The 25,562-nt window shown below is 41.7% G+C and overlaps 1 protein-coding gene across 1 annotated transcript in view; it reads right to left on the bottom strand.

Moving 5' to 3' along the window:
- Nucleotides 1-358: 358 nt before the first annotated feature.
- Nucleotides 359-25,562, bottom strand: part of LOC147718197 (extracellular calcium-sensing receptor-like) — a 116,211-nt gene continuing 91,007 nt past the window's right edge. Inside the window, exon 4 of the mRNA XM_086967162.1 lies at nucleotides 359-1,260. Within this exon, the coding sequence (XP_086823288.1) occupies nucleotides 359-1,260 (902 nt within the window). The remainder of the gene's footprint in view (nucleotides 1,261-25,562) is intronic.

Genomic DNA, 25,562 nt, shown 5'->3' with positions numbered 1-25,562 from the left:
ATTGTTTAGGCATCTCTGAAATCCAGTAATATTTGCACAGCACGTACATAACATGTGTATTTCTAAATTCCAGTGTAGCCCTTGAGGTAAGTTAGTTTTGAATATCAGATTATAATTGTTACCATTTTATCATCCTCAGAAGGTTTAGGGTCCTGAGTAAAACCATTGGCATCTGAATCTGTAACCATGAGAGAATCACAGTTTCATGCAATGGTACATTAGTCCACTGAGCCACCTGATTAACATATTAATCTACAAACAAATTAACATATTGTTTTTTTCTGCTGCAGACATGCCATGAAGTGAGGTTGTGATAATAAAGGATTTGTATACATCAATTGTCGATATCTGATTTTTTTTATTTGGAAACAGGTTTTTGCAATAAGTACTGTTTCGTATTCATATTCGGCCTCCAAAGGATGATGTAACATTTAGGAATGAAGATACAACCCAATAGTCCTGCACTCGATGACAAGATGGCAAAGATCTCGACGGCCACCAAATACTTTCCATTTGTGCTGAGATACGCTGGGATAAAAGAGACCCAGACAGCCAGAAACACAAGCATGCTGAAGGTGAGGAACTTGGCCTCATTGAAACTCTGAGGTAGATTACGAGCATAAAATGCAACCACAAAGCTGACAGTGGCCAACAAGCCTAGATATCCCAACATGAGATAGAAGAAGAGAACGGAGCCCTCGTCACACTGGAGGATGGTGGTGTCCCCCATCTGTATCTTCACTGGGAACGGGGGATCAAGAAGCAGCCAGACTGTGCAAAGTAGGACAGGAGCAAATGAACACAGAAGGACCACCCCAACGGGCATTCTGGTCCCAAGCCACCTTGAAGAACGGCTGGTGGGATCGCGGGCATTGAACGCTATAATCACAGTGATGGTCTTGGAAAGAATTGTGGAAATGCTGATGGAAAAGATAATTCCAAATAAGTTTTGACGGATCATGCAGGACATCCTCATGGGATGGCCAATGAAGGTAAAGGGAGAGAGGAAGCAAAGCATGAGGGCGATGAGAAGCACGTAGCTTAGCTCTCGATTGTTTGCTTTGACAATTGGTGTATCCTGGTACTTCTTGAAGATGCAGAGAACAAGAAAAGTGATTAGGAAGAGGAAGGTGGTGAGGCATGAGAGTGTGATTCCCAAAGGCTCCTCAAGGGACAGAAACTGGATAGTTGTTAGATCACAGCGGGTTCTCTCCTCATTGGGCCAGTGGTCTTCAGGACAAGGCCAGCAGTCACGGGAATCTGAAGTAAAGAACGGAGCTGGTTACTGATTACAGTCTTTGTACTTAGGAAGGGTCACATTGGTGTTAGAGAGAAAGGTGCAGCTTTTGTGAGGCACAGAATCGTGAATACTTCAGTTGTCTTTCCTGTGTCTCATTGCGTGGAAAAGACTGGGTAAAACAGTGGGTTCTCACTACCACCCCCCCCCGCACAGTAAACTGTGTTACGGTGGAATAAAGCCTGGAGACTTAAAGTCCTACAGGAGACACTACCAAGAAGTCTCAATGTAGATCAAAATTGTACAAGATCCTACTGTTTAATTTAAAATAAAAGAACACAAAGAATTAGCATAACATAGACAGAGCTTCCCAAACATTTTAGAACCATAACACCACTTTTAGAATGAGAAACCCTTGTGACCCACTTACCTCCAATGTACATGAGGCAGAGGATGAAGTCACTGACTGCACCCACCTGAAGGGGATCTCTAATCCCCTTGAAAAGTGCTGACGGGTTGCTGCCTGCATTGTGAAAACATGGAGCGGTTGCAAGTAGGCGCTCTGTGTCTTTTTACATGAATGTGCTGCCCCCAGGTCAGCACAAGTTCACAGCTGCCCTGGGGCAGTGAATTCACCTTACTGGGGTGCATTGTCATTGTTTGCACCTGGCACACCTTGTAAAAGGTACACTGGGTGCAAACAATAATAATGCTTAATTTGGCCCCCTATTTAGATAATAGTGTTGACCTGGCGGTCTCATAGTGGTGGTTTACTGACAGAGTGAGTCTATTTTGGGACACAGTGAGCATTGCCCTGCATCTATGGCTGCAGTAATGATGCTAGCATCACACACATGTTGTTGATTGGACAATTGTTAACATCTGGCTACTACTCTATAAATATACACAATTTCAAACCATGATCTTTTGCCATTCCACACCATCACAACACTGAAGCAGATATCCGGAAGTCAAGCAGGTTTTTTTGTTGTTCTCTCTGTTTCTTCTTGATTTTTGCACATGTAATTTGTTCCCTTTTATTTATTTAATATCAATTAAATATAATGCCTGACCCCAAAAATCCCTGTTTTACAGATGGAGAGTTGTCAATCATGGTGGATTAAATCATAATAGTAGAGCCACAATTGTTTGGAGCGCAAGTCTAAAATACACCCCTGTCTCAGAAAAGGATGTCTGGCTCACAATAATTGACAGAGTGAATGCTGTAGCTAACAATCAGTGCACACAAGATGAAATTAGGAAGCAGTGTAACGACCTGTGGGGAAGAGTGGGTTCCTTGTCCTTCAAGCAGCACATGCTGGACCAGAGGACTGCTAGTGGTTCTCGCAGGGAGGACAAGGTCTTATCCATCTTACGTCTTGAAGGTTTGCCAGGAATGCCTGGTAGAGTGGAGAGTGGTAAGTTATACCTTTAATGTGTCACCAAACACAAATCTCCTGTTTGTGTTGATGTTAGCTATTGCTAATGTGTCATGTTTTTGACATAGAAACCTAAATATATCAGTAACATCTTAATTAGTTTGTTTGTTTGACTGAATTTAGTTGTATTTAATATAACAGCTTTCAATATCCATCACGTTGACATGATGGACTGGAGCATGTAATAGTTTATACTCCAAAGAACATATGTTTTCCATAGTAAGTGTCTGTTCTGTTACTACTGCAGATTTTCAGAAGGTATGTTCAAGGAACAATGTTGCTACTGTTACAAATATTGAGTTGAAAAAACTACAAGTACCATGATGCCTTGTTTCTGTGTAGGGAAAAATATTCCCATTAAATTTAGATCACTCTCCCATTTTTCAACAAATGTTGCTGTATGTTAAAGTGTAATTCATTCATTAATATCTATTCAATGACCTCCTTCAAAATAGTTTGGGGTGTTTTTAGAATCATGTCATGTAAATAAATTGAGGCCATTTGGAGAAAGGATTTCCAACGCTGCAGGATAATACTAAGTGCTGATGTAAGCTCACTGCGCATGCTGATGACATTCAGGCTCTATGAATCGGGCAATTAAGGAGTCTGAAAGCAAGTTTTATTTTCCAATGAGCAAGCTCGGAAGCAGAGATGAAACGCACATGCAAAGAGAGAAATGATACACACAAAGAGAGAGATGGTGCAGGGACTGAGTGAGATTACACACTCAAGGAGAGAGATGACACACACAAAGAGATAGATAACACACACAAATAGAGAGATTACACAGGCAGAGCTTGAGATGACACACGCTAACAGAGAGATGACACACACAAAGAGAGAGATGTGGCAGAAACATAGCGAGATGACACACGCAAAGAGAGAGATGGCGCAGAGAGAGAGTGATATGGCACACGGAAAGAGAGAGATAGCGCAGGCAAAGAGGGAGATGACACACACAAAGAAAGAGATGGTGCAGGCAGATAGTGAGATGACACACGCAACGAGTGAGATGGTGCAGGCAGAGAGTGATATTAATAATGAAACTGTACTGCACTGCCATAAACTGAGAAACAACACTCACTGCATGATTTCATACTCTGGTGAGACACAGTTGCTGTGCCATAAACTTTGTTATATTGTAAACTAGTGTTTATATTGTTTACTTATTGTCATTGCTATGTAGTATGTTAGTGGTGGTCTATAATATGTTATTTTTTCTTTACCACAGATTGAAATCATCTATAGAAAGATAAAATAATATGCCGACGATGGAAAGAATAAGAAAAAGTTATAAACATGCTTTATTGTCCGAGAAAACACAGTTCGAAGATTCATCCAAAACACAATCTTCAGTGAAAAAAGGTCTTTTTAAGGAAATTACCGCAATGTAAAACACATCTGGATATTGTTTCATAGAAAAAAAAAATCTGTAAATACAAAGAAAAAGCTGAGCCCCCCCAAAAAATGTGATACCTGTACAAGGAGATAATATTTTCTATAGTAATAGACGGAGAAATCAATTTATTGACATTCGTAGACAAATGTTTTATAACAGAATTATTTGAAATTTATTAAAAAATGTTAAGAATTATAAAAAGAAAACTGCTTTTTACAAGAAAAAAAAAAGTATAGTGAAGATTGTGGATCAGGCTTTTGAAGTGATTTTTTTACATATATTTTAGCAATCAATAGAATTCGTACACTAGATAAGGTAATCAATGTTTTGAAATTAAAATGTAAGTGGAAAAGAGTAATTAATCAGACTAATTTGTGTGATGTTTTTTATGGAGAATGGAAGCATAGTTCAAGTTGTGAGCCATTTTTTATTGAAGAGAGTTACCTTCAGGATAATGGTTTGGTGCATGCAGTTGACACCAGTGGTCGAGCATATGAGGTGAAGGACGGTTGTCCGGTTGAAAAAGAAAAAAAAATTGTGCCTAGAAATGCAGAAGAGGTGTTAGCTGATGAAGTTTTAGGGAGATGTCCTAAGGCTCCAGTGTATACTTGGAATTGTAGTACTATTTGTAGTGTGCGACAGTATTCAATTGATTTTGTTTCGCAATTTCTTACGTACATATACTAAGAAAAGTCTTAAACAAAAAATGAAGATGTTGCAAGAGGTAGATCCTTGCAGAGTGAGAGAAAAAACAGGTTTGCATGGGCATTCACTGGCTTGTCTTTCAGGAAAAGTATGTCAGAGTGTTTTTTATCATTTTAGGATGTTAGCAGTGCATCATAATAAAGTGAGGAAATTAGTGAGAAGGTTGTATTATGCAAAAAATCCAGCACTTAAGCTAAAATATTTAAACAGTGCTCTTTTGCTTGGATCTGAATTAGATGTGAAGAATATTTGTGAAGAAATTGAGTTTTGTTATTTTGCTGAAAAAGAGGACAGTGCAGAAACTGATACATTAATAGAAGGTAATGTGGAAGAGAATGTACAGATTTCAAGTACAGAAAAATTTGATCATGAAATTACAAACTTTAAGGTCAATTCAAGTGAAATGCCTAATTTTTCTTCTGTGTGTTGTCGATGAACTCATTATAAGAATCAGACTATGTTAGTTGATTTATAGGTAAAAAGTGAAATGGAAACAATTAATGAGTGGAAGGATTTTGCAACTTATTTGTTGGTAGGAAATTGTTTTGATTTGGGTTCTGATCAACGTATTTGTAGATATTGTTATAATAAATTAAATGAAAACAGAATGCCTGCTAGAGCTGTTCATAATAATCTTGAGTTGGTAGACATTGATGGATTTAAATACCTATGAGTCTATTCTAATTCAATGTGTGCATCCTTTTCAGGCTATTGTTCGCATGGAGCCTAAGACAGGGAAATTGCCTCCTTCAGATTTACTGAAAGGATTAAAGGAAAGGGTTGTTTATTTGCCTCTAAATTTTAAGAAAATTATTGATACAATTGGTGTGGAAGAGGAACCTCTGGTTATTCTAGTTAATGGTGTTCCGACAAAGAGTAAGAAAATCTGGCAAGAATAAGTGGATGTTAGGAAAGTCAAAAAGGCAACGTTGTATTTGGTAAAAAACAATCACTACTACAAAAATGTATATGTTGAAGAAGAGGAAACAACTGTAGAAGAGGACAGTGATTTCTCAGCTGAGGAAATTAACAACCGTTAATGTCTCTAGAAGTGAAGAAATGTATGAACATTATAGTGTTCATCCTTTGCATTCATTCCATTCATTCCAACGAAGTAATGGGGAATGCTATTGACTTGTTTCAAATGAAAGAAGCAAAAGGAAGTCCCATTAGTGTATAGGAAGAAAGTTTGGAAGCTCGTTGTTTTCCTCAGTTATTTCCAACAGATCAAGGTGGACAATATGACAACTGACCTGTTCAAATTCCTGAATCCAAGTACCGGACTTTAAGATTATATGCAGAAGATCCAAGGTTTCATCAATGCATTCCATATTTGTTTCATCTGCTGTTTGAGAGTGACTTATCTGGACTTTCTTATGCAGTGAACCATATACTGAAAGTGGAGTACATCTGCAAAATGTTTTGGCAAGGGACTTTATGGATAAAGTCAAACTGCAAAGCAGTATTTTGTGGAGAAATGTGGCTCAATGGTTAGAGCAGCAGGCCCTGATGCAGAGGTCTGGCCTGGGACCAGGGTTCAATTCCCCCGCCTTGGCGGGTCTTGGGCTCAAAATTCCACTGACCTGATAATTCTCACCTCGGTACCTATTCCAGTCATGGAGTCCCACTCTGCTACTCTGGGCAATAGCTTGATTAATCTCCACAACGCCCCCCACAATGCTAAGGATGCCTGGCCTCCACCTTGGGGTGCCCAGGAGTGGACGCCTCACAGGGAAAGCCAGAATGCGTTCCACAGCGGTATTCATACAAGCGCCTTGAGACCCTTGCGGGTGAGTAGTGCGCTATGCAAGTATCAATTTACAATTTACAGTATTTTGGAATCTAACCTAATTATTCTCATGGCTTGTCAGCGTGGTACTAACGAGTATTGGTAACGAGTATTGGTACCGTCATCATGGGGAATTGAAATGTATACTAAGAAACTTAGGAACTCCTACATGGTTCCTCACTCTTAGCTGTGCTGCGTATGCTTGGGAAGACTTACTTCAATTTCTACGAGAGGCAAATGCAAACATTGAAAATATAGAATACAAGACACCTGGAGAACTGTGCTCTTTGGATCCAGTTAATGTATTCAGGTATTTCAATCATAGATTTGAAGCTATGATGTCTTTTATCACAAACAAAAAAAATCCTCCGCTTGGAGAGGTTTTGGATTTCTTTTGGAGAAAGGAGTATCAAGCAAGAGGTGTTTCTCACATACATATGCTGCTATAGATCGAAGATGCACCCAGGTTTGGAACAGGTTTGGAACAGATTCAGATTCAGATGACACAGTGATGAGTTTCATTGAACAGTATTCTACATGTGCTGTTCCGAAAAGTACAGAAGAAAACAATTTAAGACATCAAGTTTTATGCTTTAAAACCAATCGTTTTGGAGAATACTGTCGTCGAAAGTTCAAATCCAAGGACAAGTTCTACACAAAATGTTGTTTTGGATTTCCATGACCAGTAATATCTAAAGGAAGATTTTATGTCTTCTCTGCGACATACTGTGACAAGAAAATCATCAAAAAATACATACAACTTAAGAAGAAATGAAGAGTCCAAAAACATAAATGACTACAACCCAGTCATTTTGTCCATGTGGAATGCTAACATGGATATTCAATATATTGCTGTGGCTCCATATGTGACGTCTTACATCACAAAATCAGAAAAGACGGAACTAAATAAAATGTGGTAGGAAATTTCACATGAAAAGAGTCTAAGTAAGGAATTGTACAGTTAAAGTCTGAACATGTTGTCACATCGAGAAATTGGAGCATATGAATGTTCTGATCGGTTATCATCAGCAAGTCCATATGCCAAATCTAGAACAATCATTTGGGTGAGTTTACGTCTTGCTGCAACACGAAACCGAGTTTTGAAATCTGTACACAAAATTGAGTATTTGGCGGAGAAAGAACCAAACAGTACAGATATTTTGAAGACAAACATGTTGTATACATACTATCCAAGTAGAAGTAGTCATCTTGAGAACGTTTGTCTCTATGAAGTTCTGCAAAGCTATACTTTTAAGAGGAACATCACAGAAGATATCAATAATGGAGTATATGCTGTAATTGGATGTGAAGGATGTCTGGTGAAACAAAGAAAAGTCCATTTGACTAATCATCGAAAATTGAGTGCGAATCTCCTGACAAAAGGGAATTTTACTATTTAGCTCTTTTGCAACTCTTTAAGCCATGGCATTCAGAAGAGGAACTACTTGGGGATTTTCTCAGTTATGAAGATTCTTTCAATGCAACCAAGGATACCATAGAATGTCCTGTTTTTTTCAAATTATCCGCAAATATTGAAAGAGGAAATACAGCAAGAAGCTACAATTGCATCAGAGATAGCTAGAGACAGTTCTCAAGACAGTCAGAGTTCTGCTTCATTGAGTCAGGATCCACTAGGCGGACCAATTATCCAAAATGAAGCTGCCACTGCCATGGATGAAGTGGAAATAGCAATAGAACAAGCTCAGGAAGATGTAGTTAACTTAGAAGATTTGGAAAAAGAACTAAACGTTGAGCAGAAACAAATATATGATGAAGTCACAGAATAGATTGAGCATGATTTATGTCATGAGAAAAAAGAGTGCTCATGTACGTCATTTATGCCTGTCCGACTGTACGTGAGTGGAGAAGCAGGAACTGGAAAAAGGTTTCTTATTAAAGCAATTACAACTTATCTGCAGAAAAGAACTGAGTCATCGCTGTCTTGTGTTGTTACCGCTCCAACTGGGTTGACAGCACAAAACAATAAAGGGATTACTTTACATCGTTTATTGAATCCGCCAGTAGAGCATGATACTAAATTACAATACCACAAGCTATCTGGAGAAGCTTGTTGTGAAGTTTCCAGAGTCATGAAGAAAATGAATCTTCTTATCTTTGATGAGATAAGCATGGTATCAAATGTAATGCTTGCTTTTGTGCATTTAAGAATACAAGAAATTCTTAAAACAGAGTATGATGTGTTATTTGGAGGCAAACACGTCACTGTTTTAGGAGATCTACTGCAGCTAACTCCGGTAAGCATTGGAAATGTCAATATATGGTTACATATGGTTCAAATATGCAGAACTGCTTCAAAATTTGCGACAGGCAAAGGATGAAGATCATAACAATATTCTACAAAAGGTAAGAATTTGTAAATTAAGTGAGCATGGCAAAGAAGCTTTGCAGGCACGATTAATTTCAAATAATATTTTTAAGAAAATTTCTGAAAAAAAATCTGTGATATGCTTGATGCCAACTCTGCAAGAATGTTCAATCTTCAACAACAAAATGTTAAAGTTAGAAAATCAAGAGATTGTGAAGCTATTGATAAAATAGAGCATGAAAGAGTAACTATTATTTTGTCTGAAAAGTTGAAATCAAAATTAGATTCTTTAGAGAAGACAATATCTAAAACTGCTGGTTTGGAAAAGACTCTGCATGCATGTTTAAATTGTCGTATAATTTCACGACGGAATTTGCATGTGGAAAGAGGTTTAGTAAATGGAGCAATGGGCCAAGGAATTAAAGAAGTACAACAATTCAGTTGTTGTTCCGCTCGATTTTTGCTTGTGAAAGATTTTTATGTCAGCCGAAAACAGTTTCCTGTTTCTTAGGCATATGCGGAGATTATTCATAAATCTCAAGGTTTAGGTGTAGATAGTGCTTTGGTGAATATTGGAAGTTCTGTGTTCAAGGAGGGTATAGCATATGTTGCTTTATCTCGAGTCAGAACTTTATCTGGATTGTACTTGATTGATTTTGATGAGACAAAGATTAGTGCAGATCTAAATTGTGTAAAAGAATAGAATAGGTGAAGAAGAGAGTATGCTCCAAATTTACCTCAATATCCTCTATGTGAAAAGCGTGTGGTAGGCCGAAAAAGAAGAAATGAGAAAAATTCTGGTGAAGTTGTAGCAAAAAGAAAAAAGTAGATGAACCAGTAATTGTAAGCAGAAAGGAAAAGGTTTCAGTTGAAGATGTTGTTGGATTTCAGTTTGAAAACAGTCTGGTGTCAACTGGTAAGCTAATGTAGTGGTTAATGTTGTTTTTTTTCTCCAAACTTTACAAGAACAGATTGTTGAAAATCGGGATCAAATATGTTGTTGTTTGTTGAATTCTGTGTTTGAGAAATGTAGCAGTGATAGAACAAAAATAGAAAGTGCTTCTGAAATTCGAAATGTTTTAGACATATGATCTGGTCTAAATCAATTTTCACAGAATATTCAGCAAGATTGTCAGGAATTTCGAATGTATATGCTTGTTGTTTTGCAAGATGAAGGTATAGAGGTAGAACATCTTTTTGGCCTTTCTTATAAATGGCAGCATAACTGCGACAATTGTTCCTTTTCAAGTACTACTACAATAGACACTGAAAGATGTATATATTTGACTTTACCAGACTGCAAATCAGTGTCTTTTAATAATCTAGTTAGAGAAGCAAATTAAAACATGGTCTGTACTCAATGTAAATCTGCAATGCTATCAACATTATTTATACAAAGATATGGACAGTATGTAATGTTAATGTTCCAACGATGTAGACCAGATGGAACTAAATTGACAACTTTAATAAAACATGTTGTGGGTTCTCAATTATTAATTTCAGGAAGAACCTTTGTAACTCAGCAATTATTTTCCATGATGGTCCTTTGACAACATCAGGATATTACACAGCTTATTTAAAATGTCAAAAAGGCTGAACTCATTGTAATGTTACTCAATTGACTTTCAAACAACGTTTGCCTTTTGACTAACAAAATTCGTACCTAGTGTTTTTACAACCACAATTTTAGGAAAGGTAATTGGCCTATGAAGATTGGAGCAGTTAATAAAACTTAGTCTGCTGTTCAAAATTACTTTGTGAGTGAGAGTGATCAAGATGATAAAAAACTTGTATTTGTCATAGAGGTAGTGTAAGTGTATCACATAGTGTGTGATATCAGTATTATAGGAAATGTTGATCATGAGTGAGCCAGAAGTGAAAATATAACTATTGTTAGATGATCAAAAAGATGTTTGAGCTTTTCATTCAGAAAGTCAGGTAAATGGAAGTTTAAGAGTACTATTGAGTAACTTCCAAAGAAAAGGACTTTCCATATACTATTTGGCCTCGTGGAAAAGTAAGTGAATCAAAAATGAGTTAAGATATGTTTTTTCTAAGTTTTACATTATTTATTGAAACGTTGTATGGGTTTTTGAAACACAATCTTTTTGATTGTGGTTTTTTTTGCCCGCTGTCATATGATGAGTATTATTGAAGTCGCTGTATTTAGTGAAATTCAATATATTCTGAGAACAGCAAAAATGAACCATATAACATGTTGTACAAGTTATTTTGTATTGTGAAATATATATAATACTCCCCTTGTCTCATGCTCACTGCCTTTCTCTCACTCTCCTTCACCCCCGTTCCCTTACTCCACTTCCCTCACTAACCCTCATTCCTCATTCCTTCACTCCCCTTCCCCTCTCTCCCCTCCACCACTTTCCAGCTCTCAGTCTCTCTGCTTCACTCCCCTTCCCCTTCTTTCCTTCCTTTACTCCCTCAGTAATTGCTCACTCACCTTTATCCACCCTCTATCACCCCTCATTGCTCATCCTCACTGCCCTCCTCTCACACTCCCTCACTCCCGTTCCCTTACTCCACTTACCTCACTTATCCTCATTCCCCATCCTTAACTCCCCTTCTCCTCACTCAGTCCCTCTGATTCACTCCCCTTTCCCTTCTTTCCTTCCTTTGCTCCATCAGTAATTCCCCTTCCCTCACTCACCTTACTCCACTTTACTCACTCCTTCTCTCACTCCCTCTGTCCTCTCACTTCGTTACTCCTCTTCCCTCACTCCCTCTCTGTTACCCTCACTCCTTCTGTCCCCTCACTCTCTCATGCCCCTTCACTCACCCTCACTCACCTTTCTTCCCTCATTGTCGTAAATGCACCCTCACTCACTCCCCCTTCCCTCTCATTCACTCCCCTTTCCTTACTCCCCTTTCCTCATTAAGTTTTGCTAACTCACATTCCTTTAGTAAATTACTCACCTTCAGTTTATTTCTCTCTCCCTTTCTTCCTCTCTGTCACTGAATCTATCTGCCTCATTATCGTCTTAGTAATTTGCTCTCCCTCTATTTCTTTTTCCCTCTCTCTATCCTTCACCGTTACTTTATTTCCCCATTCTGTGTCCTTCACTCCTACTTTATCTCTTAGTACCCTTTTATGACTTTTAATCTCCTGCCTTGTCTCTTGAAATATATATTATACTTATTTTTTTTCCTCTTCCACAGATATTACATTTAGTAAACATATGTAATTAAGTTTACATTACTTATAGGGTAAGTTTGACAAACAAAATTTAGTTTCTCATCACTCTTTTCTATAACCTCACTACTGTTCTCTCACCCTCCCTCACCCCCGTTCCCTTATTCCTCTTCCCTCACTTATTCTCATTCCCCAGGTTTACCTCCCCCCACACTCAACTTCTTTCAGTCCCCCTGCTTTACTTCCCTTCCCCTCTCTTCCCTTCCTTTGATCCCTCACTCATTCCCCTTCCCTCACTCACCTTACTCTACTTCACTCACTCCTTCTCTCACTCCCTCTGTCCTCCCACTTCCTCACTCCCCTTCCCTCACTCCCTCTCTCTTAGCCTCACTCTCTCCATCCCCTCACTCTCTCACTCCTCTTCCATCACGCTCACTCCCTATAACTCACCCAAACTCTCTCACTTACCTTTCTTTGCTCCTTCACTCAGTCCCTTTCTGTCACTCCTTCCTTCACTCCCTCGGTCCCCTCTCTCCCTCACTCCCCTTGTCTTACCCTCACTCACTTTTATCCACCCTCTTTCACCCCTCTCTACTCATGCTCACAGCCCTTCTCTCACCCTTCATCACCCCCGTTCCCTTACTCCGGTTCCCTCAATAACCCTCATTCCCCATCCTTCACTCCCCTTCCCTTTACTTTCATCCCCCACTCACCTTCTCTCAGTACCTCTGCTTCATCATCTTCCCCTGTATTCCCTTCCTTCGCTCTCTCACTCACTCCCATCCCACACTCACCTTCTTTCAGTCCCCCTGCTTCACTTCCCTTCCCCTCTCTTCCCTTCCTTTGCTCATTTTCCTTTCCTCTCTCACTGTACTCCACTTCACTCACTCCTTCTCTCAGTCCCTCTGTCCTCTCACTTCCTCACTCCTCTTCCCTCACTCCCTCTAAATTACTCTCACTCCCTCCATCCCCTCACTCTGTGACCCCCCATTCACTCACCCTCACTCACCTTCCATCCTTCACTGTCATCAACTCACCCTCACTCACTCCCCTTCTGTATTTGTTCCCCTCAGTCACTTTCTACCCTTCATTCAGTCATTTTATCCATTCATTTATGCAGTGCAGATTCATTGAAAAAAAGAATGACACAACATATAAGGAATATAGCTCCTTTTGGAGAGTTGGAGGTAGTTCTAAAAATAACTTTTTTAATTTTTTTTTTCAATTTTATATTTTTTTTAATACTTTTTCAGAAAGATTTTATACTTTTTTAGTTTTTGGGGGTGAGAAAAACAAAACTAGGGAATCCAAAATTGCTCAACATGAGCAAAAGAAAGGGGAAAAATTAGTGCTGGGTGGAGCAGCGGTGTTCCTCCTTCTTGCGAACAATCAGCTCAACGCTCTGCCCCCCCTAGCCGAGCAGTTTGTCGCACTCCTTGCAGACGATCTTCAAGTTTCCGAAGACCGGCTGGATATTGGGAATCAAGTGAGCTCCTACTCTCCCAGAGGGTGTTGCTCCTCCTGTGGAGGTGCTGCTGCCATCTCGTGGGGGATTGCCTGCCAGATCCCTGACATTCTTCCTCGCAAAGTTATTGGGGTGCCTCCTCTCGACATGCCTGATTAAGGTGGCGTTGCCAAAGCTGTACTTTTTTGTTGGGTCACCACGTGACAAGGTGGTGCCACAGATTTTGCAAACAAAACAGGTGATGGACAGAATGTGGATCAATGTCACACATTCACCCCAGTCCAAAGATCTGGGCCCAAATCCATCGTTTTTTTGCACTCCACACCACCCAGGGTTAGACAATGGCGATATGCAAATCAGCTCTGACCCTGTGCCCCATGGGAACAGTCCAGTCTGAACTACAAAAGCCATGTCCTTCCCAGAACGGAATCAAGCATCCGAGGACCGGACCGGTTTCGAGGTAACACCTCTCATCAGCCCGGCTAGCTTGACTCCAGTGGTGTGGAGTGCCTGGGACCCATGTCTGAGCATCCCCAGCGCACTTGTGGCAGCAATTGCAAACAAAACAGGTGATGGACAGAATGTGGATCAATGTCACACATTCACCCCAGTCCAAAGATCTGGGCCCAAATCCATTGTTTTTTTGCACTCCACACCACCCTGGGTTAGACAATGGCGATATGCAAATCAGCTCTGACCCTGTGCCCCATGGGAACAGTCCAGTCCGAACTACAAAATCCATGTCCTTCCCAGAACGGAATCAAGCATCCGAGGACCGGACCGTTTTCGAGGTAACACCTCTCATCAGCACGGCTAGCTTGACTCCAGTGGTGTGGAATGCCTGGGACCCACTTCCGTGCATCCCCAGCGCACTTAGGGCGGAATATGCAAACACAAAAGGTTATGGACCGAATGTGGATCAATGTCACACACTCATCCCATTCCAAAGATCTGGGCCCAAATCCATCGTTTTTTTTGCACTCCACACCACCCTGGGCTAGACAATGGCGATATGCAAATCAGCTCTGACCCTGTGCCCCATGGGAACAGTCCAGTCCGAACTACAAAAGCCATGTCCTTCCCAGAACGGAATCAAGCATCTGAGGACCAGACCGGGTTCGAGGTAACACCTCTCATCAGCCCGGCTAGCTTGACTCCTGTGGTGTGGAGTGCCTGGGACCCACGTCTGGGCATCCCCTGCGCACTTAGGGCGGAATATGCAAACACAACAGGTGATGGACCGAATGTGGATCAATGTCACACACTCATCCCAGTCCAAAGATCTGGGCCAAAATCCATCGTTTTTTTGCACTCCACACCACCCTGGGTTAGACAATGGCGATATGCAAATCAGCTCTGACCCTGTGCCCCATGGGAACAGTCCAGTCCGAACTACAAAAGCCATGTCCTTCCCAGAACGGAATCAAGCATCCGAGGACCGGACCGGTTTCGAGGTAACACCTCTCATCAGCCCGGCTAGCTTGACTCCAGTGGTGTGGAGTGCCTGGGACCCACGTCTGGGCATCCCCAGCGCACTTAGGGCGGAATATGCAAACACAACAGGTGATGGACCGAATGTGGATCAATGTCACACACTCATCCCAGTCCAAAGATCTGGGCCCAAATCCATCGTTTTTTGCACTCCACACCACCCTGGGTTAGACAATGGCGATATGCAAATCAGCTCTGACCCTGTGCCCCATGGGAACAGTCCAGTCCAAACTACAAAAGCCATGTCCTTCCCAGAACGGAATCAAGCATCCGAGGACCGGACCGGTTTCGAGGTAACACCTCTCATCAGCCCGGCTAGCTTGACTCCAGTGGTGTGGAGTGCCTGGGACCCACGTCTGAGCATCCCCAGCCCAGTTCTAGTTAGCTGAACATTTTACTCATACAAAACCATTGAAATTTCCACGTTATAGTTAGTTGCACCACTATAACTTGCGCGCCCGCAATCCATTGCTGATGATGTCACATATTACATCAGTCATGACATCCTTCATCTGCTGCCTTACAAAGCAGATTTGTGCAAAAAAAGCCTTGTTTCTAGCTCAAATGTTGCCAAAAATGCAGCAACAAATGTTATAGCTTGGTGGAAGGTCGTTTGCAAACCTTGAATTGTCACCTCTTATTTATTGCTAAATGTGGGTGGTAAATTGGTACTAATGGTATGCAACCACTCTTGATACCTTCTGCACCTATCATGCCTCTTTCTGCACTTCTGTTGCTTCTGTCTGCAAATTTTTTTCTTTTTCTGTACTTTTCTTGCCTCTTTCTGCAAACCTCTTCTGCTTTCTGCACCCATTTTGCCTCTTTCCGCATTTTGCCCTTTTCTGCACCCCACTTCCCTCTACATGAACCCCTCCTGCCTCTTTCATCACCTCAGTTCATTCTTTCTGCCCTTCTTTTGTTTCTTTCTCCACTGGTTTTGCTTCTTTCTGCACCCCTTTTGCCTCATCCTCCTTTCCTCTTCACCATTTCTGCATCTCTGATACTTATGTATTTACTTCTCTAGCCTTTTTCTTCACCCCTTTTCCCTCTACAACTCTTTTGTTTCTTTTTACACCTCCCTTGCTTTTTCTGCACCCTTAGTGCCTCTTTCACAAGCCTCTTCCCGCACCCCTCTTGCATCTTTCTGCGCCTCTGTTCCTTCTTTCTGCACTTCTTTTCTTTCTTTCTGCAACTCTCACTTCTTTCTTGACCCCTTTTTCCTCTCCCTGCACCAATATTCCTTCTTTCTCCACTTCTTCTGTTTCTTTCTTTACCCCTCTTGCATCTTTCAGCACCTTTGTTCCTTCTTTCTACACTTCGTCTGTTTCTTTCCGCGCATCCCTTGCTTTTTCTGCACCCCTCGTGCCTCTTTCAAAACCCGCTTCCTCCATTATTTTTGCCTCTTTATGCACCTCTGTTCCTTCTTTAGGCACCACTTCTTTTGTTTCTTTCTGTACCTCTAACTTCTTACTTCACCGCGTTTGCCTCTTTCTGCAACGCTCTGCCCTCTTTTTGCACCCCTCTTGCCTTATTATGCACCTCTGTTGCGTCTTTTTGCAGTTCTCCTATTTCTTTCTGCCCATCTCTAGCTTCTTTTTGCAACCCACGTGCCTCTTTTTGCACATCTATTCCCTCTTCTTGTACCCCACTTGCCTCTTTCTGCACCTCTGTTGCTTCTTTCTAGACTACTCTTGGTTCTTTCTGCACCTCTTTGCTTCTTTGTGCATTAGTCGTGCTTCTTTCTACACCCCTCTTCTCTTGTTATGCACCCCTCTCACCTCTTTCTGTACCTCTGTACTGTCTTCTGCACATATTTTGTTTCTTTCTGTAGCTCTCTTGCTTCTATCTGCCATCCCTGCCTCTTTCTCCAGCCCTCTTTCCTCTTTCTGCACCCCTCTTGCCAATTTCTGCAAATATTTTACTTTTTTGTACTACTTTTGTTTCTTTCTGCACATCTCTTGCTTCTTTCTGCCACCCCATGCCTCTTTCTCCAGCCCCTTTCCTCTTTATGCACTCCTCTTGCCAATTTCTGCACATCAGTTACTTCTTTCTGTGCATCTTTTGTTTCTTTATGCAAATCTCTTGCTCATTTCTGTGCTTCTCTCACCTCTTTCTGTACTCAAATGGAAAGTGCCATCTGTCAAGTTTAAAGGACTGAGTGCTCTTGTGACGGAGACAGATGTCAACTTGTATATATATTCTCAAATGTGTTATGCATCTGAAGATGGTAGCTTAAAAAGTGGGTAGCTTCATCTATAGGTGGTTAAATGTTATCATTTCTTCTCTTTCATTCAGTTGCACAGGTAGACATGTTTGTGTATGTAGTTGTTATAGAGCCCCTCAAATATACTATTGAATACCCATGTGACCTGTATTATGAGCAGAAATAAATACATACAGCATTGTGTACACATATTTACAGAGTATGCTGTGCAGAGCACAGGTATTGAAGTATGTCTATGTCTATGTTTAGTTTTATATAACATGACAACCGTGATATGTTTAGGATTGCTGATTATTACTTGGTAGGTGGGCCTAACATTCTGAGCAGATGATTAATTGTGAACATCTTGAAAGAAGGATTAGTGATTAGGGTACTTTGTATGAGTACGATGTAAGTTACATCAAAGTAGGTCTCTTTCTGTACCTCTGTTGCTTCCTTATTTACTTTTCCTGGTTCTTTCTAAAACTATCTTCCTCTTTCTAAACTTTCCTGCCTCTTTCTGCATTTTCTTGCAACTCTCTTGCTTCTTTTTTCTGTACCTCACTTGACTCTTTACGCACCCCTGATGCTTCTGTCTGTACTTCTCTTGCCTCTTTTTGCACCCCTTTCCCACTTTCTGAACCCATCTTGCCTCTTTCGCCACCACTCTTGCCTCTTTTTGCACTTCTCTTACCTCTTCTGAACCTTGCTAGCTTCTTTCTGCACTTCCCTTGATTCTTGATTGCACACCATCTCTTGCTTCTTTCTGCACCCCTCGTCCCTCTTTTTATACCCCTCTTACTTCTTTTTGCACCTCTGATGCCTGTTTCTGTACCTCTCCTGCCTCTTTCCGCACTTCTGTTGCCTTTTTCAACATTTATTTTGCTTCTTTCTGCACTTTCCTTGCCTTTTTCTGTACCCCTCTCATGCTTTCAGCCCCTCTGTTACTTCTTTCTGCATTTCTCTTGCTCCTTTCTGCACTTGATTGCTTCTTACTGCACCCTTCTGGCTTTTTTCAGAACCCATCTTGCCTCTTTCTCCACATCTTTTCCACTTTCTGCCCCTCTCTTCTTTTTGCACCTCCCACTTTTTTCTGCACCTCTCTTACATCTGTACCTCTTTTGCCTCCTTATGTGCCTCTCGTGCCTCCTTCTGCACCTCTGTTGCTTCGTTCTACACTTCTCTTCCCTCTTTCTGCACCTCTCTTGCCTCTTTCAGGATCCTAGTTTTCCCTTTCCGCAACTCTTTTGCCTGTTTCTGCACCTCTCTTTCCCCTTTCTGAAGTTCTCGTGCCTCTTTCTGCACCTCCATTGCTTCTTTATGTACTTTTGTCGGATATTTATTCACTTCTTTTGCTTCTTTCTGCACTTCTCTTGCTTCTTTCTGTACCCCTCTTGCATCTTTCTGCATCCCTTTTTCTCTTTCTGTACCACTCTTCACATTTTTAGGCACCTTTCTTGCTACTTTATGTACCTTTCTTACCTCGATCAGCACATCTATTTCCGGAACTATGTTGCTTTTTTCTGGACTTCTATTTCCTCTTACAGTACCTCTCTTGCCTCGTTCTGCATCTTTCTTCCTCTTATTTCACCTTTCCAGCATCTATCTGTACCTCTCTTGCCTCCTTTGCACATCTCTTGCCTTGTTCTACACTTTTCTTTTGACTTTCTTCACCTCTGTTGCTTCTTTCTGTACTTTTCTTACTTCCTTCTGCACCCCTTGTTCCACCATATGCACCTCTGTTGCCCCTTTCTGCAGTTATGTTGTTTCTTTATGCAACTTGTATGCTTTTTTTTGTACACCTCTTTCTGCTTTCTCTTCCTCACTTGCCTCACTTGCCTTTTCCTGTACATCGATTGCCTCTTTCTGCACTTCTCTTTCCTCTCTCTGCAAATCTGTTGCTTACTTGTGGACTTCTCTTGTTTCTTTCTGCAACTCTCTTGCCTCTTTCTGCACCTCTCTTGCCTCTTTCTGCACCTCTCTTGCCAGTTTCTACACCTCTCTTTTACATTTCTGTTGCCTCTAGCTGCATTTCATTTGCTTCTTTCTGTACATCTGTTGGTTCTTTCTGCACCTATTTTGCTTCTTTCTGCACCTCTCTTGCTTCTTTCTGCATCCCTCGTGCCTCTTTTCGCACCCCTCTTCCCTCTTTCAACACAACTCTTAATTATTTCTGCAGCTCTTTTGCTTCTTTATGCAGGTTTCTTGCTTCAATCAACACTTCTTTTGCCTCTTTCTGCAACTCTGTTGCTTCTTTATGGACTTCTCTTTTCTCTTATTGCAACTCTCTCCCCTCTTTCTGCACCTTTCTTCTTCTTTCTTCACCTTTCCAGCCACTTTATGCACCTCTGTTGCTTCTTTCTTCAGTTCTTTTGTTTCTGTATACAACTCATTTGCTTCTTTCTGTACCTCTCTTTCCTCTTTCTGCAGCTCTCTTGCCTTTTTCTGTTCATCTATTGCTTCCTTCTGCACTTATCTTGCCTCTTTCTGCAACTCTGTTGCTTCATTTTAGACTTCTCTTGTTTCTTTCTCTAACTCTCTTGCATCTTTCTGTACCTCTCAAACCTGTTTCTGCACTTTTCTTGCCTCTTTCTGAAGTCTGTTACTTCTTTGTGCACTTATCTTGCATGTTTATGAAACTCTTGTCTTTTTCTGCACCCCTCTTGCCTGTTTCTAGCTCTTCTTGCTTCTTTCTGATCTTCTCTTGTATCTAGCTCTCCCCTTCTTCCTGCACCTCTCTCGCCTGTTTCTATACCTCTCGTTTACCTTTCTGCAGGTGTGTTGCCTCTAGCTGTACCTCCTTTGCTTCTTTCTGTACTTCTGTTGGTTATTTCTGCACTTCTCTTGCTTCTATCTGCACCTCTCTTGCTTCTTTTTGCACCCCTCTTGCCTCTCGTTGCACCCCTCTTCCCTCTTTCGACACCACTCTTTACCTTTCTAAAACTACCCTGCCTTTTTCAGCACTTCTCTTGCCTCTTTCTGCAACTCTGTTGCTTCTTTCTGTATTACTCTTTCCTCTTCCTGAACGACTCTTGCCTCTTTCTGCACATGTCTTTCTCTTTCTACATTTCTCTTCTTTCTGCACCTTTCCTGCATCTTTGTGTACCTCTCTTGCCTCTTTCTGCAATTTTCTTGCTTCTTTATGCACTTTTATTGCTTCATTCTGCACCTGTCTTACCTCTTTATACACCTCTGTTGCTTCTTTCTGCAGTTTTATTGGTTTTTTGCATCTCTTTTACTTCTTTCTGGACCCCTCTTCCTGCAACTCTCTTGCCTCTTTCTGTACCTTTTTTGCCTCTTTCTAAACATCTCTTTGCCTTTTCTGCAGCTCTGTTGCTTCTTTGTGGACTTCTCTTGCTTCCTTCTGAACCTCTCTAGCTTTCTTCCGGACCTCTGCAGACTTTTCAGCACCCCTCTTTCCTCTTTTCGTACCCCTCTTGCCTCTTTCTGTACTTTTATTGCTTCTTTCTGCATCCCTTAGGCCTTTTTCCGCACTCACCTTGCCTCTTCTGCACATCTTTTCTACTTTCTGCACCTCCCTTCTTTCTGCACCTCTTGCTTATTTCTACATCTCTTGCTTCCTTCTCTTTTACCTTTTTTGCCTCTTTATGCCCCTCGCTCTATATACCATCTGCTCTGTTGCTTCTTTCTATACTTCTCTTCCTTCTTTCCACACCTCACATTCCACTTTCTGGACCACGGGTCCCACTTTCTGCACCTCTCCTGCCTGATTCTGCACCCCTCTTTCTGCACTTTTCTTCCTTCTTTATGCACCTTTTTTGCCTCTTTCAGTAATTCTCTTGTCTCTTTCTGCAACTCTGCTGCTTCTTTCTGCACTACTCTTTCCTCTTTCTGCACCTCTTCTGCCTCTTCCTACACATTTCTTCCTCTCTCTGCACCATTCTTCCTCTTTCTGCACCTCTCCTTCCTCTTTCTGTTTCTCTTGTTATACCACTCTTGCTTCTTTCTGCACGACTCTTGTGAATGTATTCCCCTCTGTTGCTTCTTTCTGGAATTTTCTTGCTTCTTTCTGTACCCCTCTTACCTATGTATTCACCACTATTGCTTCTTTGTCTAGTTTTCTTGCCTCTTTCTGTACTTCTGTTGTTATTTTGTATCTTTCTGTACCTCTCTTGCTTCTTTCTGTGCCCCTCTTTTCTATGTCTGTACCTCTCTTGCCTCTTTATGTACCTGTCTTGCACTTCCCATGCCTCTTTCTGCAACTCTCTTGCTTCTTTCTGAACCCTCTTGCCTCTTTCAGCATTCATTTTCCCTCTTTATGCCCTTCTCTTGTCTGTTTCCTCACTTCTCTTGCTCCTTTCTGTATCTCTCTTGCTTGTTTCTGCTCTTCTCTTGCCTCTTTCTGCACCCCTGTTCCTTTTCTGCAACGCTCTTCCCTCTTTCTGTTCCACTTGTGCATCTTTTAGCACCTCTGTTACTTCTTTCTATACTTATCTTGCCTCTTCCTGGTTATTTCAGTTTCTTTCTGCACCTCGCCTGCCTCTTTCTGTACATGTCTTCCTCTTTCTGCACTTCTTCTGCCTCTTTCCATTACTTTTTCTGCACGTCCCTTGTGCGGAGGTGGAGGCTGTAATTAAGTCTCTGGTCCCACTAAAAGCAGCTGGGCCGGATGGGATACCAGATGACTTGCTTCGTGCTAATCCTAAGAAATGGGGACAACTGGTCGCTACATTATTAAATGCAATCATGAAGGGCGCCCTAGTACCTGATTCCTGGAAAGGGGCGGAGGTTGTCCCAATATTCAAAAAGGGGTGTTGGGACAACCCCGCTAACTACAGGCCCATCAGTCTCATCGACTCCTCCCAAAAGGTGGCAGGGAAGGTGATTTTGGGGAGGGTCCTCCAATGGGCTGATGACCACAAGATACTGTCTGACTTTCAGGCGGGATTCCGTTCAGGTACTGGAACGATCGAACAGACCTTCAGGCTGATGCTCCTGTACTGGAAGGTGGTGGTGCTGGGTAAGGGCAGTCTTTATTTGGCCTTCATTGACCTGAAGACTGCCTTTGACCTAGTACCTAGGGAGAAGCTATGGAGGGTTTTGCAGGCGCTGGGGCTGCCCCCTTATATCCTGTTGCTTCTGATTAAACTTCATTCAGACAATTATGCACAGGTGCGGTGGGGCACGAATGGGGAGAAAACCAATAGGATTCCGGTGTGTAGGGGTGTCCGCCAGGGTTGTGTGTTGGCTCCCACACTATTTTCATTGTATGTGAATGGTGTGGTAGAGCACCTGCTTAAAGAACCAGCAGATGCTCCATCCCTGGCGGGCACTCGGATCCCCACCCTGCTCTTTGCTGACGACACCCTACTCATTGCAAAGACATCTCAGGGTTTTCAAAAGCTCCTCATCCGCTTCCAGGAGTTCTGTTCCCTTAGGGGCCTGACGATCAACGTAGATAAGACCAAATTCCTTACCATGAACCCTCCCAAAAAGCTAGGGCCCCCTCTGGTTCTAAATACCGTTCCCCTGGAGAGGGTCTGTGAGTTCGACTATTTGGGGATTCGCCTCAGCAATTCTATGAGCTGGACCCAACACATTCAAAAGATGTTGCTCAACCACAAAAGGGTGACTGGCGTCCTACTCAGGGAACATCGTTCATCCCCCAAGCACTGTATCTCCCCGTTATAGACATATATAAAGCCAGAGGGGTTGCTGCCGCCCTGTATGCGGCGGAGTTGTGGGGCACCACAAACCTTGAGGTACTAGCAAAGGCAGAAAGCAAATTCTTGAAATAACTTTTGGCTCTTCCACTGAGCACTCCCACAGTCCCAGTGCTTCTCAACTTGGGCTGCAGACCAATTGCAGACCAGGCGCGACTGCGGCCCTTGCTTTTGTGGGCCCGCTTGTGGAGGGTCCCCGAGCTAGCCTCATATGTAGCAGGTCTGTCTGAGGTGATTGCAATGGAGGGATGGCATTGAATAAAATGGCTAAGGGATGTTAAGAGCCTACTGGGGGACTTTGGTTTGGAATACTCTTCGGGTACTTGTTCTGCTCCTCCCAAAGCCACCCTGAAGAAACTATATTGGGACTGGATATCTTCCAAACTCATTCGCAATCCTCGTCATTGCAATGCGATCGCAGCATTCCTATGAATTAAAGATGTGGCTGCATATGAGCCTTATCTGGACCTAATCTCCATCCCATTGGACAGGGCTCTCTATTTCAAGCTAAGAGTGGGCACCTTACCTTTAGGCAACCTGGTGTCAAGGTGGAGATCATCTTCCCAGTCTTCGTCCTTCTGTGCTATGTGCTCTTCACGGGTGGAGACGGTGGCACATTTTTTCTTCGAATGTCCGGACTATTGTGCTCCAAGGAGGTGCTGGCTTATACCATTGTGCAGGCTATTAGGTACACAACAGCACTTGGTGGCCCTCCGCATTTTATTGACTGATACATCCCCCTCCATTGTCTGTGGTGTTTCAAAGTTTTTAAAATGGGCATGGGTGATTCGTTCTAAAAGGCTTTCCATTTCAATTTAATTCTCTTTTTAACTATTTATTGTATTAATCTTGATTATTTTATTCTTTTTAAAAAACATAATTGCATTGTATTATAGGCCTTGAGAACGTATTTTCAATGTATGTACTGCTTTTAAGATATTTATGTATCGAAATAAAGCATATCACTCACTCACTCACACTTCTTTCTTTACCTTCCTTGCTTATTTCTGTACCCCTCTGCCTCTTTCTGCACCTCTTTTTCTTCTTTCTGAAGTTTTCTTGTTTCTTTCTGCACTCCTCCTACTTATTTCTGTATCCCTCTTGCCTTTTTCTACACTTCTCTTGCCTCTTTATGCAACTCTGTTGTATCTTTCTGCAGCTCTCTTGCTTATGTCTGTACCCCGCTTGCCTCTTTCTGCACTTCACTTGCCTCTTTCTGCAACTCTATTGCTTCTTTGTGGACTTCTCTTGCCTCTTTCTGCACCTCTGTTGTTCTCTTTCCACACTCTTCTTGCTGCATCTCTGTTACGTCTTTCTGCACTTCGTGTTCCTCTTTCTGTTCCCATTTTGCCTTGTTCTTATCTTCTCTTGCCTCTTTCTGTACCTCTATTATCCTCTTTCTACACTTTTCTTGCTGCAACACTGTTACTTCTTTCTTTACTTCTTGTGTATAATTCTGTACCAATGTTCCCTCATTCTGCACCTCTCTTGCCTCTTTCTGCACCTCTTTTGCATCTTTATGCACCTTTCTTGCCTCTTTCCTCACTTCTCTTGTGACTTTCTTTCTATACTTTTCTGCACCCCTCTTGGCTCTTTCTGCACCTCTGTTGCTTCTTTCTGCAGCTCTCCTGTTTCTTTCTGCAACTTGCTTGCTTCTGTCTGTACCCCTCCTCCCTCTTTCTGTACCACTGTTGCCTCTTTCTGCACCCTCTTGCTTCTTTCTGGTCTTCTCTTGCCTCTTTCTTTAAACCTTATCCCTCCTTCTCCACCTCTCTTGCTTCTTTTTGCACTCCTCTTGCCTCTTTTGGTACTCCTTTTCCCTCTTTTTGCGCTTCTCTTGCTTTTGTCTGCACCTCTCCTGACTCTTTTTCCACTTTTCTTGCCTCTTTCTGAACCTCTGTTGCTTCTTTCTGCACTTCTCTTGCTTTTTTTCTACACCTCACTTGCTTCTTTTGCCACCCGTTACCTTTTCTGCATCCCTGTACATCTGTATGGAAGGAGTTCAATATTTCCCTTACTGGCTGTGTTATCTTCTCCGGATGGATGATTGCTCAGGACATACCCATCTAAGTGTTTCTCAGCTTGTGCCATTGCTTGCACACCTGATTCTCTGCATTTTGTTAACATTTACAGATTTGAATTCTAACATTCAAATTGCTATTTGTTTTATTTACTTCATTAACTTACTTTTTTATACTCTATCAGTTTATCCAAACATCCTGCTCACTTCCAAACACTTTATATGTACAGTTTAATTCAAATACCTGTTAAATATGATTGTTCATCTCTCTTTCTCCTCCTCTGTATACGTTTTATTTTCTGTATGCAAAAAGTTCACATAAAGCAAGCAGAAGAATTGCACACAACTCTTATGCAAGGGATCGATTAATAGTAACCTTTTCAAATGTGCTTTTATCAACAAATAACAACATGGCTTTCATATTTTTAAAGTAATATAGCTCTTCTCAAAGATCATAATTGTTAACTTGTCTTAACTTACTTTAAAGAAAACTCAATGTGATAGGACATTTGTGCAGATCTGTGGATCCACTACAGCTCTCAGGGCAGCCCCCCGGTAATTTTGTTATAGATCCAAAGACCCACACAGGAATACAATATCTTGTTAAAAAATAATGCTGAACGGTTTCTTTTTGTCTAAATTTGTATCCCAAT

The sequence above is a fragment of the Lissotriton vulgaris genome, chromosome 4_1 (assembly GCF_964263255.1).
Source record: "Lissotriton vulgaris chromosome 4_1, aLisVul1.2, whole genome shotgun sequence".
Classification (NCBI taxonomy): domain Eukaryota; kingdom Metazoa; phylum Chordata; class Amphibia; order Caudata; family Salamandridae; genus Lissotriton; species Lissotriton vulgaris.
The sequence above is the reverse complement of the archived record's forward strand: the minus strand, read 5'-3'. Positions and strand labels throughout refer to the sequence as shown.